This window comes from Drosophila ficusphila, unplaced genomic scaffold (genome assembly GCF_018152265.1).
Source record: "Drosophila ficusphila isolate 14025-0441.05 unplaced genomic scaffold, ASM1815226v1 contig_791, whole genome shotgun sequence".
Classification (NCBI taxonomy): Eukaryota; Metazoa; Arthropoda; class Insecta; order Diptera; family Drosophilidae; genus Drosophila; species Drosophila ficusphila.
In genome coordinates, this window is record NW_025064737.1 from 11,258,723 (window position 1) to 11,273,628 (window position 14,906).

Genomic DNA, 14,906 nt, shown 5'->3' on the forward strand with positions numbered 1-14,906 from the left:
TTGGAAATTGCTCAGTCAGCAAAGTGAGACCAGACTTTAGCCAAGTTTCACACCCTACAGAGAAAGTCGTAATAATTTCAAAAGATCGACTCAGGGTCACACTTCGAACTAAAATGGCGGGAGCTGTACACGAATTTCATCTTGTAAACAAATTTTGTTAATAAAATGGTCAAAAAACGAGCAGCGCCAGATATTGGCGGCTCAGATATTAAGACCGCAACTAGACCCCATCGTCTTCGTGGTAAAAAACTGTCGGAGAAAGATATTTTGGCAGCTATAACGGAGCCACAAGTCTCCCTTCGAAAATGCGTCGTGAAAATTAAGCGCCTTAAACTCCAGGAATCTCAAAATGTTCAGCATGATGTGGATACAAGTAGTTTTGAACCGCCTCGCAACTCGACGATGTACGTTAATTCCAAAGTACAGAATAAAATGAAAGAAAATGTGGCAGGTAAGTGGACTTTATTAGATTAAGGAGCTTTCTCACAGATCGCTATACTTTACAGGCCCCAGAATAAAACCCTTTCGAGTGCGCCTCAAAAGTGTTAGCCCGACAAAGCCAACGCCGGAGGTTTCAAGCTCAAAACCTTCGCGCTTCTTCCACAGATATCAACCGCCTACAAGAACAAGGTCCTCGGTGACCCGCAATGTCTTCGATTTCCTATCGGAGTCCCAGATTGAAGATGATATCAGAGAGGACCCCGCAGCCGACATAATTCAGCGCCTAGTGAAGGATGGCAAGGCCTGCGTGATGGTGCGATCAACGAAATCCGGAAAAACAAGGGCCAAGCCGATCAAGAGAAAAATAAGGCCTGTCGGGAGGCGAAGAAAGGTCTCTCTTAAGGATCTGGAACCCGAGCGAGTCAAGATGGTCCCCCAAGTCAAAGAGGTGCGCATGACAAAACCATCGTGTGCATTGTCGCCGATTTACGAGCCCGAAGACGAATCAAGCAACGATGCGGATCCAGGCTTCGCCGCGCCGTTTGAAGTGCCCGTTCAGGTGCATGACCAGCCGAGCACTTCAAAGCAAGCTCACGATGGCGCGTACAGTAATTTGGCGCGATCCGTAATGCTCAATCAGACGCAGGCCCAAAATCCTAAGAATTTAAAGGACAGACGACGAGAGCTGATTAACATGGCGCGGCAGTTGGTAAGCACGCCAATCAATCGCAAGGCACCTCCGGTACCTGAAGCAAACGTAACAAATGCTGCAATATCGCCGATCACACGACAGTCTTTGAGTGCCGGTAGTCCGGCTGGAGCGGCATCTCCTTGGCGGGTTTCCGATAAGTCACCCTTGCCAAGTACCTTTATGTTCGGCTTCAATACCTCCCAGCTTCCATCGTACTCCAGTGATCACATGCGACGACGGCATGTCTATTTGCCGGATGTACAGACAGAGCAATCTGAGGAGCCCGCCCAGGAGGAATCCATTTGTCCGGCTTTGCATGAGCAAAGTAATGGCTCAAATGCGAACGACTCGAATGAGGAGAATCGCCCGCCGGTTGCAACTACTGATAAAAATAATACACTAAATGACCAGGAAAATGCTGAAAATGCGGAGAACTTTGTGCACTTGCCGAATCCAAGGAAAACGCTGCAAAACCGTCAGCCATTTAAGGACATTAATATTTTAGAAGTAGTCATTTTGCCGTCTTGGAAGAAGAATGTGCAAAATACACCTTCGAAGGAAAACACACCTAATAAAGTGCCCAGCAATCCAACAGTGACTGCATCACCAGCACAACGCAGTCAGACGCGAGCGAATCTTTTTGGATTTGATGAGATTTTGCCATGTGAAGATAATTCGAGAAATACAATGGAACCGCAAAATGTTACAAACTCACCCTCTAAAGGTGTCACCCCAAACAGAGTATCCTCAAATTTTATGGCGGCGGCCTCTACACCAAATCGCAGTCCAACGCGGACGAACCTTTTTGCTTGCGAACAAAATCAGCCAAGTATACCAAGGAAGTCAACCGCACCAAGAGCCAGAACCTCTCAAAATCTCTTTGGCTTTGAGGAATTTATCACAGAGAACGAGAATGTGGAGTCCTCGTCTACCATTTTAAGTCAAAACGAAACCCTGCACGATAAACTCCACAGATTAGCAGAGCTTCGGCCTACGGAGCTGCCAGAGATTTCGTCAGCTCCTATTTGCGGAGATTCTCTTGGGGAATGGCAAGCAAAACAGCGAGACATTAGAGATGTTTTCTGCTCTACAATGATTTGCAATCCAGCAATACCGAAACGAAAAGTTGCACCGGCTGCAGAAGAATCAATAGGGTTATTTAAAGAAAGCGAAGCTGAGCCTGAGATAACATTTGACGAAAAGGTAAGTTAAAGTTATAGTTTGTTTAAGCGCTAGAAAGGTTTCGATAGTTAAAAATTACTCTGGATACCGACTAATTAGCGCTAGATTAATACCAAACTGAGAGCTATTAATGAACTCAGTTGAGCCAACAGGGCCGCAAAGAATTAAGTCTGTCTTTGTACGGTAGTAAGCAGCTCGCACAAAATTATTCAGTCTTGTAATTATAAGATGTTTGTGTAAAAATTTATTTGAATTATATTAATTTATTATCATTCCAGCAACCAAGGCGCACCTATGTAAAGGAACGTCCCCAGCGCAAGCGGAAGAAACGAGTGCAGATTTTGTACATTGAAAGTGAATCTGAGGACGAGAGCGAGCAGGACTCGCACGACAAAAGCTCTCCACTTAAGAAGCAACCGCATAAACGGCCGCGTAGGGATATCGAGCATGAGGCTAAGCTGCAAGATTTCATTACCAGTTTCAACAAGGAGTGCGAGGAAGTTGAAAAGTTTCCAGTGATCATTGAATAATCGCATTGCATGCATTATATTCTTTTTTTAGTTAGGGGAAAATATTGTCGATTTTAATTTAATTTGCTTTTGTTTTTTGAATCATTTGTATTCGTAGCTATTTGTTTGGTCTAGAAATGAAGGAAAATTGCGTTTCCTGAAGAACAGGTTAATAAGATATTTTGTCGAATCACTGTAAAAAAAATGGGAAGTGTTTTCATATCATTTCTGCAATCCTAGTTTCTAATTATTCTAAAACCGTATGCCGAGTAAAACTTATTCGATTCGATATTATGAACAATCAGTATAAATGTATGAATTATAAAAATTATGTACATTTAGAAGTTTCGAAGGAGTGCGAGGAAGTTGAATAGTTTCCAGTGATCATTGAATTATCGCATTGCATGTATTATATTCTTTTTTTTCTGCAGGTTAGGGGAAAACATTGTCGATTTTAGTTTAGTTTGCTTTTGTTTTTTGGATCATTTGTATTCGTAGCTATTTGTTTGGTCTAGAAATGAAGGAAAATTGCGTTTCCTGAAGAACAGGTTAATAAGATATTTTTTCGAATCACTAAAAAAAATGGGAAATGTTTTCATATCATTTCTGCAATCCTAGTTTCTAATTATTCTAAAACCGTATGCCGAGTAAAACTTATTCGATTCGATATTATGAACAATCAGTATAAATGTATGAATTATAAAAATTATGTACATTTAGAAGTTTCGAATAAACAACTTTATTATCCAAAACAAAATGTATATATTTTCAAAATGGTAATTCGGGATAACGACTTAAGCTCAGAAGCAAGGTTTTGCTCACACTTATTTTGTCAAGTGATTAAATTAAAAAAATAAAAAACAGTTGAACTTTGTATCATACATAATTTTCATTAGGTGGACTTATTTTTATTATTTATTTCTCAAGTTTCTATTGAATCGATATAGATAAATATACATGTGCATAAGTCATACTTTAGAAAACATATTTTATTTAAAAGTTTAATAATTAAAACATAGGCTTCCTAATACCTAATTGGCCGTTTTCTTGGTTACATTTGTGGTTTGGAAACTTCATATTTTTACTACAAGGTTCGGGCAAGCCAGACCGTCAGACCCGTGCCAATCGCTCTGAATAATGTTACGTATTAATTGTTCAAATTCGAAAGAAAATTTTAAACAATAGATAATCCAAAATGGGAATGGTATGGTTAAACATGACAAGTCAAAACTCAAAGAATTCTAAAATTAATTAAGAAATTAATTTGAAGCTTATACACATAAAAAGGTGTTCCAATCGCTTATACGAATCCAAAGTTTTTGGATTTAATGGCCATCAGCATTTTACTGCGTAAAATGGACTTGCTGGAGTACAGCGGGATATACAGCCGAGATATACACGTATTTGCAGTCGGTAGATGAGAGTCATCCGCAGGCCGTATGGTTACAGATGGCAATGGTTGGAATCCCTCTTCCGAAGCTGGAAGCGCAGGCGATCCGGTCCAGAAATACACCTAAAAGAACGGCCTTTATTGCTACTGTTTCAGTCGGATTCAGCAAAAGACTTACCAAATCCTGACGCTCCATAATATTCATTTTCTCAACAATACTCCAGAACCATTTCTTAAATTTTAAAAGTTTATCCGGACCCTCGCTAGATTCGTCGTTAAAGGTAGTATATGAAATCAAAGTTGAAACATTTATATCACCGACACCGTTCAGCAGGAGACGCAAATCCTCAGCAGTTAAGCTGTTCATGCTGTTATCAGGCAAAACGTCGAAAACTCCGTCTTTTAATGCCTGAAAATTAAATGAGATTTAATTTTACGAATATAAGTGCGCAGTTTTGCAACTCACCTCAAGTGCCTTTTCTTGGGATTTGATTAGTCTATATTCTGTATAGCGTCTAATGTACTCGAATATGTTACTCGATGTGACCGCTACCTCACGTCCTCCTGGAATTAGTTCCCGGTTGCCACAACCCTCCTCTTTCATTAAATCAATCCTGGAATGCGACAATATTAAAAACTTGTAATGGATGTTTTTTCAAGATTTACTTACACAAAGCAAAGCTCCATTCGATTCAGTGTTTCTTCGCCTTCTTTTGTTTGGGCATTTTGAATAATTTGCCTAAAAGATTCGTATAATGCTGGATCAAAAAATGCCAGGTCGTGGAACTTAATTTTACGCCCAAGAATGTATTTCAACACATGTCTTTGCAGGAACAATGGAAGCAATTCGTTTTGCAGTAGACAAAGTCCAATTAGTCTATATAAAAAAAAAGAAAAGAAAAACAGTAAGTTAAAAAGTCGATTAAAATGATTATTGCGTATTTTACCTCCCAATATTTCTAAATGCATTTATGCGTTCGAATGAAGCAAAGCCTTGGCGCGGTGTATAAAAGCCCCGCTTGCCCGGAGAATAAAATAATGGCTCATTATCGTCATCTACGGGTTCGACCAGAACGACTGATGGTGATTTTTTTGGTTGACTACTTTGTGCACTGGCCTCAGATTTGAGTTTGAATGTGATTATTTCTATTGCTTCATTCACTTTTTGACGAAGTGTCTCATCTGAGGAAATTACGGAGAGGAGCTGAGGGGTAGGTATCTCTAGCAGCATTCCTGTTATCTTCGGTGCATGCGTTTGGTTAATCGAGTGAATCTGTTAAAAGAACAGTAAATACATGACTTGAGTTAAAAATATAAATTTCTTAATTTACCTTGGGGTACAGACGTTCTCCAATTTGCTGTAGGTGAACAGACAAATGATCATTCACGCTTTCCGGCATGGCATTATCTAAAATAAATATTTCAGTTACAGTTATAGAAATCAATACAAATATTGGCAAATATATAAATTATAACAATCCCTTACCTGTATTATTCATTGGTGTGTATGGTCTGGCATCCAAATTCAAAGCCTTTCTTTCACGAGCTGAGCGCCAAAGTATCTTGCTGCTTGTGCCACGCCTTTGCAGAGTGGACTGATCACGAGTTGACCCGGAGACCGTTCTGCTGCGCAGGATGCTTGAGAACGGCACTCCATACTTGCTGTGACTGCTTCCCACTTGCACCGATTCAAGGTTCGGGATCTTCGCACTGGCAAGCAGTGCCTCGGCGATCGATGTGTAAAAGCTGCGGGCTACTCCAGATCCCTCGCCCGGCTCATCCTTAAACGTCACCTTCACTCTGTTAAACGTGATTGGTGGTTGGGCTCGTCGGTTTTGGTTGCCGAAATTGGTGTTCAGTTCCTTGAACGTTTGAACAATTAAACTTTCACGATTCCGCTCAAGTTTGCATAGCACCAAGTCGCGCTGTTGGCCGTTGCGTAGTTTTTCCATGTGACGACGGAAACGCATCTCCTTGACCGGAAAACCGCGCAATTCCGGCAGCACAGAGCCGTGCTCCATTCCCACATCGTCCATGAAGACGCGACCAAATAAATCCAATGTTAGCTTCCAGCGACTTAACAAAAAGTTCCACGACGGCGATTCCGAGAAGTTACTTTGGTAAAACAGAGAACCGCGAGCTGGGAAGCTTAGCGGGTGGTGTGGCGTCGACTTTTGATGATGTGTATCACATTTAGCTTGTTCTGCGGTCGACAAATTTGAAGCAGAGAAATTGTTCAAGTCCGAATCAATCGTCTTTAAACAAGAACCACCTGCAAGAACAATAACGCTGCGAGCTGCAGTCGCCGGCGACACTGAGGCTTTATTTGGTGCAATAATAACTTCTGGCCTTGTAGCCATTAGCGCTTCAGTCGATTTACTGGTACTTGGAAGGCTATCATCAGTCTCCATTAGCACAACTTTATCGTACTTGCTGTGATTTCCTGTAGACGATAACAATATGTGTGAATTAATAAGAATTCACATTTTATTTAAATTCTACTCACCATCAGCCTCTTTGTGAGATTTAAAATCATCCGAACCCTGTTTCTTTTTCAATTGTACGTAGATATTAGAGTCCGTAGAGCCCTCAGCCTTATAAGTTGCATTTCCATCACCCGTCTTACTGGTATCCATATTGATTATTACCTCCACACACTGTTTGGCTGGGACTGTTTCATAAACATGTTCGTTCCTTTTCAAGGAATTCGAGAATCCCAGCCTGGTGGGAGTATTTTCAAAAAGGCTGCCACCATTATTATTAGGAGCGCTGTTGCTGGCACTCGGGTTTACGAGCAGCGGTAGGTTGGCGAAGAGCTCCTGTCGCTTCGAATTTGGCTGCAGCAGGTGAGGCTTATCGGCTAATGGCATGGCCATATCCAGTGGCAGATCGAAGCCCTCTGGCGCCGAGCAACCCAAGCTAAGAGTCGATTCCGATCGCGCGAAGAAGGCATGACGGCGTGTGCCTGAACCTCCCGAAGCAAGGCTACTGGTCGAGGGCTGAACATCCGGATTGAAGTCTTCCAGGTTGGTCAACTCCTCGTCCGTATCGTAGCTCTCAACCATGGGCGACAGATTGTTTATGCGGCCGGAAATGGTGTCCTGTTTGTCATAGAAGCCCGTGTCGTTGCGCATATAGTAAACAAAGGCATCGAGGACGTAGGCAATATGACGTAAAGCTGTAATATCCAACACTGGTAGAGCATCTCTGTGCTCCGAAGTGTGAGCACGCATCAGAGACAAGCAGTAGGTAAAGAAATCACGCCGTGAATTGGATCCTTCAGAGAAAAAACGTTCTTAAATCCCACATTAAAAGAAGTTAAAAAACCTATTTACCCATCACATTCACTCCAACAGTCGCGGATGTTGCAGGAGCAGGCGTTTGGCTACTTGAAGCCTGGGCACTAAGGTTAAGCGGATGCAGCGGATGGTTAGGATCCGTGTAGTTGGTCAAGTAGGCACCAAACTTTAACTGTGCCTCGGTACCGTCCATTACCGTGAACATCCAGTCCCATGTAGCCTTCAAACGCTTTTCAACGAATGCCTGTGTAAAAGAATAAGAATTAAATATATTTAAACTAAGGTTGTATCAGATTAGAAACTTACTTGAACTGCAATTGCCTCATCGCTTTGAATTTTCAATGAAGTTTCAATGTCGTTCACAATGTTGTAGGATAGAATGCTTATCAGCTCCGATATCTGTCTTATGGTGATCCCGAAAGCCCGAGCCAAATTGCTGGCCGTGGTGGCCATGGTGTGTGGTTCGATCGAGGGAGTGGTGACCGCTGTGGTGGCCGGTACAGTGGATCGCCGCAGCGCCATCGGGTCAATGAAGACCAAATTTGATCCGGTTGGCACCCTTACGGACGAGCGGGCGGTGTCACGATTTCTAATTGCCCATTGCATCGTTTGGGGAGCCAAATCGCTGCGAGTGTTGGAGTTGTTGCTGCGACGTTCAAGCTGTTGGTCATTGAAGTTGAATTCATCGGAATGGTCGTCGGACTCGCCATCCTCCGAACCATCTTCTTCTTGAGCCGAAGAGTCGCCCGATTCATCTTCCAGGAACAGAACACCAATATCTGAAGAACAAAATACAAAGTTAAGAATATATTGACAAGAAATAAAAGATATCAGCTATAGGCGACTCACCGTTTTCTGAGCCAACTGTTGCTCCAGTTTGAACGCTTCTCTGCACTTCCTGATTGCTTTGGTTGTCATCGGAGTCAGACTCAGTCTCAGCGTCATTGAAAGTAAAGTCATTATCGCTCTCATCATCTTGCATGCCGTCCTCATTTCGTTGATTTTCTATTAACTCATCGTCTTGATTGTGGGAATTAGTTTCCCGATTAATAACTTCTTCCGATTCGGAGGCGTCGCGTATCGCTGAATAAAGCAACGAAATAAATATTGTTACGATGTTAGACGTATAAAGCGTAAGGGTAACTCACTTTCCATTGCAACTACATCGTAGTTTTGTTGAATATTAAAACTGGCACTCTGATCGTTGCCAGTATCGTGTCCACCTAGTATTTGTTCAGAAGGAGACTCCACGTTGGAAGGTGCCAAAGGATCCACGCTGAACAAATCATCCGAGTTCTGAAATAATTATAAAACATAAGCTTATTAGAAATTTGTTTGCTTAAACCAAAAATCAATTGTTAAATACAATAAGTGTTAAGTAGGAATAAGAGGTATTATATATTTACACGTACATCCAAGTTCGACGATGACATCGTAAACGGAGCTGTGGGCCGCACAACGCCCAGACGGACTGGAGCGATCAGCGCTTCGGACACCTCGCACAGCTCCTCGATGGAGATCTTATGCAGCGTCTGAAACACTTTCACACAGCTCTGAACGTATTTGTTGCACGAGGTGTGCGTCTTGCGCTTCTCCGGATTCGGCTGCTTCTCCAGGTTAAAAATGACAAACACTCTTGCCACAGAGCGCACAAAACGGCGTGCAACTTCTTCAGCCTCCTTACAGCGATTAGCCACGCTGACGTTCTGCAATTCCCGTACCAGGGTGAGCAGCAAGGTGTCCAAATGGTCGCCAGTGCACTTTACAATCAAGCTGTGGGTAAATTTATCCAGAAGCGTGGAGCCATGCTGCGTTTGAATGAACATGTTGAAGCCCTCAGAGTTCGAGTTTTCGGAGGCATTGCCGGTCGGATTCGGCACGTTCACCTCGGTCTTCTCCGCTCCGCTCATAACCATTGAACGCACCGCATTCCAGTCAATCAGCAGGCGCTCCAGGGCCTTGCGGGCGAACTTCGGCGGCTCCAGATCGTGGTCTGGCATATCTGTATCAATTTCTGCTGCGGAAGTCTTGCGATTCGATATTACTGTATTGCTGCCGTTCGTTCCGCTGGCAGCGGTGCCAACATTGCGAACCCTCACGTTGAAGCGATACTGACGCTGTTCGACAATTTGACGGCCGACCGTCTGGATGAGGAAGAGCAGAATCGATTCGCCCTTTGAGTTGAACTTTGTGACCAAATCTGTGCAGGAGACCAGCTTACAAAGCAGGGCGAAGCGCTTGGTGAGATTGCCAGCGATCAGGGCCTTGCACTTGCATTTCTCCCAGCAATCACAGTAGGCCGTCGGTGCTGTACGCTTCAGCTTGCAATCGTGTCCCTTGTGGCAGACGCGAGCACACTCCGTGCAGCAGCACAGAGAGCCAGTCAGGCCGCAGGTTTTGCATTCGAATATGTTCTGGTTGATGTGATCGGCTCCGGTCCATGTGAACGAGCAGGTGTCGTTGTAGCAGATTACATGCAGGGGCGACTGATCCGCCGGGGAGCCGCTGGGGAAAATCATGGCTTCCTTAAGCTGCGGATCTTGTTCGGACAGCATGAGAATGGTGTTAAGCAGTATAATGCCTGCCTCGTAGGCGCGGCACGAAACGGACAGCATGAACGGTGTCTGGCCCTGGGCATCCTTGGTGCTCAGCATCTGGCAGAGGTACGGACGCAGGGCGGGGCTTACGCACATCTGCTGTAGGATCAACAATGCATGCTCGCGGCGCTGGGCCAGATCGAAAGTGTAGTTGGGCGATCCCAACTTGATGTTGGCGAGCATGGAACTCTGTGAGGAGGACGGAATTATCTTTGAAATGTCATCTTCAATGCTGTCCGCGATGTTTTGCGAAGAGCTGGCGCTCAGATTACTGGCGGCCGGAGACTCAGCTGGCCAGGGGATATAGGCGTGATCGTCGTTGTTGGTAGCCATTGGCTGACTGCCCGACTGTTCCGCTTGATCGGTGTTAATTAGCCGATGCATCATGTCGCGCATGTTGATTCGATTATCCCTGCTTCCCGAGGACGAAGATCCCGCGGCTGAGGAGCTCATAGTGGCAAAGCTGGAGTTTTCATTGCTCGACGAAGCATTTGCTCCAAAAGCGTTGCTGCTTACATACGCACTGGTGGACACCGTTGGGATCGAGCGTGCCACTGAGAGTCCAACTGCTAAGGATTTCTTCTCTACGCCACCGCTAGGTGAATCTGGCGGTGAGTCCTTGTTTGATGATGGTGCGCACATAATCACGCAAGCATGGAAAATGTTTCGGGCTCCGTCGCAACGTTCCTCCACAACCAAAGCCGTGTCAGCTTGATCCTCCCTCTCCAAGCGGCTCAGAGCGGCAAAGCTGTTCTTGACATCGCAGCGTAAGATGTGCGGCATGAGCTTCTGGGTGTCGAAAAGCAGGGCCGTCATGCACACTTTTGACTTCAGGTTGACGCCCGATACCATTGCCGGCAGCGATATTGTGGACATTGTGATGGACTTCACCGGCGGCAGATCAAACCACTGGGGATCCTTGATCGATCCAAGGCAATCCTTGGCCAAGGGATAGAGCGCTCCATTTCCATCGCGCAGCACAATGGTACTGTTGTTTCCGCTGCAGTCGTTGTTACAGGCCATCATGATGTTGCTGGGCGAGGCGCCAATAAAGGAGGAGCAGTCCGTTGGGAACAGGCAGTTTTGCTCCTGTTTGCTGTTATACAGGTTGTACAGGCTGTAGTGGATTTTGCCAAGTACCTTCTTGATAACATGAATACCACGCGAATCCACAGCCAGGGTAAGCAATTGTGCGCCAGCCGCATCGGCGCCGACGTTTATCTTCTTTGGCTGCTTCTGCAACCAGTCTGGACCGCGAGTAGACATAGCGGTTCGGAAAATCTGGACATCCTCGCGACGTAGCAGGCGACACTGCTGCCAGTCGTCCTCCTTGCCTTCTTCCTTGGAGGTGGAGGCTGAATTGGAGGAGGAGGAACTTGCAGTGGCGGAGGCAGCAGCAGCGACTGCAGCGGCAGCTGCATTCATCGCCGGGAACCGAACGGCCACAAAGTCTCCATCGACCTTGAGCACCTTGCCGACAGGACCCACTTTGTCCTCGACAAACACCACGTCCTTTAGCTGCCACAGCTCCTCATCCTTTCTGCCCTCCTGGGGGCATTCGAGTCCTCTTTTGTGGTCACTCGCTTGGTGCGCTTGTGCGATGTAACACTGCCGGTGTCGCTACATGTGCTCGATGCCGGCGACGGAGGAGGTGGCATGTCTATGCGATCGGTCGACTCCTTGCTGTTTGAGAATGACTGGCCATTCTTACTGCTCCCAGCACTGGGCAACGTTGTTGTCTTTGGTAGATCCTTATCCGTTGCATTTCCATGCGCATTCAAGTTCAAGCTAGCGGCTTGCGATTTCTCCACGCCCGAACTGGTGATAATATTTATGATTTTCATGCGACAAACATCGGTGAAGTTCCAAACCGAGTTTAGCAGCTGTCCAACCTTCGGAACGCCATTGGAGCACGTAAATCCGATGGACCCAGATTGGTAGATCGGGCATTTCTTCATTATCACTTGAGCGCCCACGTTTATATCGGTAGTGACCACCTTAAATGGCTTCTTGGTTTTTGTCCGGAATTTATCCCACAAATAGCGGCGTTGATCAAAGGGCAGAACTCCCCACCAGTAGATATTGTTGCTGTCGGTTTTAACAACCGTGTACAGCGAACAGACGTAAATCTTTGTGATGGGATCAGATATGAACTCGTTGAAGGAGATGGAATTGTGCTCCAGCTTCGCGCCCAGATAGCCCAACTGTTCGTCCATCCAAGTGGCCACGCGATTGGTTTCGGTAACCACGGAACATCTGATAAAGTTGGCGGACATCAACTCCACCCTTTCGGTTATATTGAGTGCCAAAGTTTTTGGATGATAAACATTCTCCGTCTGCAAAATATAGCAGAAATAAATTTAATTAATTTATGCTTTTTTGGAATCCACTTAAGGCATGTAATCGGGATAATCATACCCAATTTTATCGCTGCTTTTATTCACTTACCTCTGACTTGTACGGCTCTGCATCTGACCAACGCCATTGGTACAAATCTCCGCTCTCTGACAGTGCAATGAACTCTGAATACAAGGCCCCGATGGTCTTGAACCTCACAGAACTCTTCTCCGGCCATGGTTGCAGTTCCTCCGATATCCAAATGGGAGACAACATCGGGGATGGCTCCTTTTTCTTGGAGTCTGTACCAACATTTTGCGTTAGTGTCTAAGATTTTCTTCGTTTCGTATGCACTTACCAGCGTCCTTTTCCCAAGTGTAGTCGTCTTTGCTAATCCAGCGCCGTGGGCCGTAGTACTGACGATCCCGCCAACGACTGAAGGCTTCGCGGTCAGCATTAACTGATATTTGAGCTGATAATCCGCTGCCACCGGTTAAAGCGGCACCCGTGGTTGTGGAGCGGGTCGATTGATTGCTGTCCGCAGCATTAGCGTTGGCATTGCTGCGCTCACTGCGAATGCGGTCAAACAGCAGACTAGAAAATTGATTAATAAATAGTTTTACAAGAACGGTTACAAAATAAATGGTATTGAGATATTGGTTAGATTAAATTTAAGTATCTGGGTCTTAAGTTGATAGATTACTTACTTTCGAATGCTGGAATAATTGCTAAATATCTCCTCAGAGAAGAGTCCGTCTGAGGGATCAATTATGACGCTGTTATTATCTCCACTAAAGCCGTTATCCAGCAGAGAGATAAGATCTTCAGGCACGTAATTATCGGCACCTTCCTCGGTATCTTCGGCTTCCTCGTCATCGCGCGAAAGCAAATTGTTTACAGCTAAGTTAACATCTAAATTGGTGCGCTACAAAAAAAAGTGTTTTTTGGCATCACCTCGTTGTTAGTGTATGTTTGTGTACATACCTGCAATTCTCTAATAATGAGATTTCTACTCTTGCCCTGTAAAACGACTTCCGCTTGGGAAATAAGCTCCTCCGGCACATATGTGGCCGGAACAGTGACCAAGGGACGATTGGAGGTACTGCCTCCAATAATAACACCTGTGCTGCGCGATCCGGAACCCTGGCCGGTGGAACTTGAGCGACCTGTTGCGCGCAAAAGACGAGCTCTGGACCTGGGCATCGGTCGCGATGAAGATGGTGCTTTGGAGGCACTGGCTGTTCCGGCACCGCCACTTGTGGAACTTGAAAGAAACCCACAGAATAAGCACAAATAACGCAGAAGAATCCATCAGTTTTACTTACCATTTTGCGTCTGATTTAGTTAAGTCTAGTTTCTCCGAGTTGATGGAAAAAGACACGCGGAAGGCCTTGCCATCCTCCAGCAAAACGCCAATGTGCGTGGGTCCAATAACGACTTCTCTCACAGAAATTTTTAGTTGCTCGAATATGCGATGAGTTCCATATCCAAATCTGTTGACCCTTTCCGATACTTCACGAACTCTGTAACGAGATTTAAGAGTTAATTTCTCATTCGGTAAAGCAAGTTCATGCTTGTCTTAGGGTTGCAATTTGTGACTAAATGTTATCTATCTACACTTCGCAGCTTCTAGAAAGAGTATGCACAACCCTAAAAAAAAAGCCGGTGTCTTGGAATTTCCGCTTGAAAAGATTATGGGTTAGGGAAAACCCTATTCTTTCGAGTGCCATGTGCCGAATGCTGTCTTACAGTGCAACCTAATGCACAAGATGCCATGTGCAAGTTATGCTGGTTACAAATGCTTGGCCGGAAACGTTTGCATGTGTTTACCTCTTAAGAAACGGTTCATATTAACATAAAGCATTTCGTTGGTTTGCTTGAAAATATAGTTAAAATCTGACAAATAAATCGGCATGTATGCACATGAACACACACATTCGAACACTCACATGTCGGACACGGGCACACTCAATACGCTTACATGGATGTGTTGGAAAAGTGTGCCTGCAAAATGGGAATTGCGAAAAGCATTTTGCAAATTCTTTGACTAGTGCTTCCTCACTCGCTTGGACATTGTTGGATATGGTGAATCCGCCAGTGTCTGTGCGAACATTTCATAAAAACCATGCATGTATCTTCCTGCGTATACATATACCTGCGTACCTACATATTTTCACATAACAAATACATGCAGCCGTGCGGACACAATTACATGGATTTTGCGCTAGCATGTGCGTAATTGCAGACGCCCCGCATTATATTTACCTTTCAATGAACTGTTCGTCGGAGCCCGGAAGCGGTTGCAAAACGAATTGCATGTAAACCATTTTAATTTCTTAATTATTCATGTACACAGTCCTCGTTGAATTTTCATGTCACAAAACGTTTATAGACTCCAGTGTTGCCAGATGCAAGAACATCGGTATTATCGGTAAAAAAAAATATTAATGAAGAAAAAAT

At 44.8% G+C, this 14,906-nt stretch overlaps 2 protein-coding genes and 1 non-coding gene across 3 annotated transcripts; 2 read left to right on the top strand and 1 right to left on the bottom strand.

Annotated features, from left to right (window-relative positions):
* Positions 1–85: 85 nt before the first annotated feature.
* Positions 86–3,580, top strand: LOC108098826 (protein dalmatian). Its single transcript, XM_017201982.2, has 3 exons — positions 86–451; positions 507–2,335; positions 2,593–3,580. The coding sequence occupies exons 1-3, from the start codon at positions 166–168 to the stop codon at positions 2,842–2,844; spliced, it is 2,367 nt and encodes a 788-aa protein (XP_017057471.1). The 5' UTR covers positions 86–165; the 3' UTR covers positions 2,845–3,580.
* LOC122320804 lies at positions 2,359–2,518 on the top strand. Its single transcript, XR_006245847.1, has one exon.
* Positions 3,581–3,702: 122 nt separating the features above from the next.
* On the bottom strand, positions 3,703–14,855 carry LOC108098825 (E3 ubiquitin-protein ligase hyd). The gene is given in 20 exon segments (XM_017201981.2): positions 3,703–4,336; positions 4,392–4,622; positions 4,680–4,827; positions 4,884–5,090; positions 5,161–5,486; positions 5,545–5,621; positions 5,700–6,656; positions 6,720–7,490; positions 7,549–7,756; positions 7,819–8,291; positions 8,362–8,595; positions 8,661–8,808; positions 8,925–11,665; positions 11,668–12,445; positions 12,558–12,748; positions 12,805–13,040; positions 13,154–13,371; positions 13,431–13,710; positions 13,772–13,969; positions 14,712–14,855. Coding segments are annotated over 20 exon segments (8,697 nt in total). The 5' UTR covers positions 14,774–14,855; the 3' UTR covers positions 3,703–4,123.
* Between the last annotated feature and the right edge of the window lie 51 nt (positions 14,856–14,906).

Coding starts and splice junctions, on each gene's coding strand:
- LOC108098826 (XM_017201982.2), top strand. CDS start 166: ATGGTCAAAAAACGAGCAGCGCCAGATATTGGCGGCTCAGATATTAAG. Junction 452..506: donor AATGAAAGAAAATGTGGCAG/GTAAGTGGACTT, acceptor TATACTTTACAG/GCCCCAGAATAAAACCCTTT. Junction 2,336..2,592: donor AGATAACATTTGACGAAAAG/GTAAGTTAAAGT, acceptor TTATCATTCCAG/CAACCAAGGCGCACCTATGT.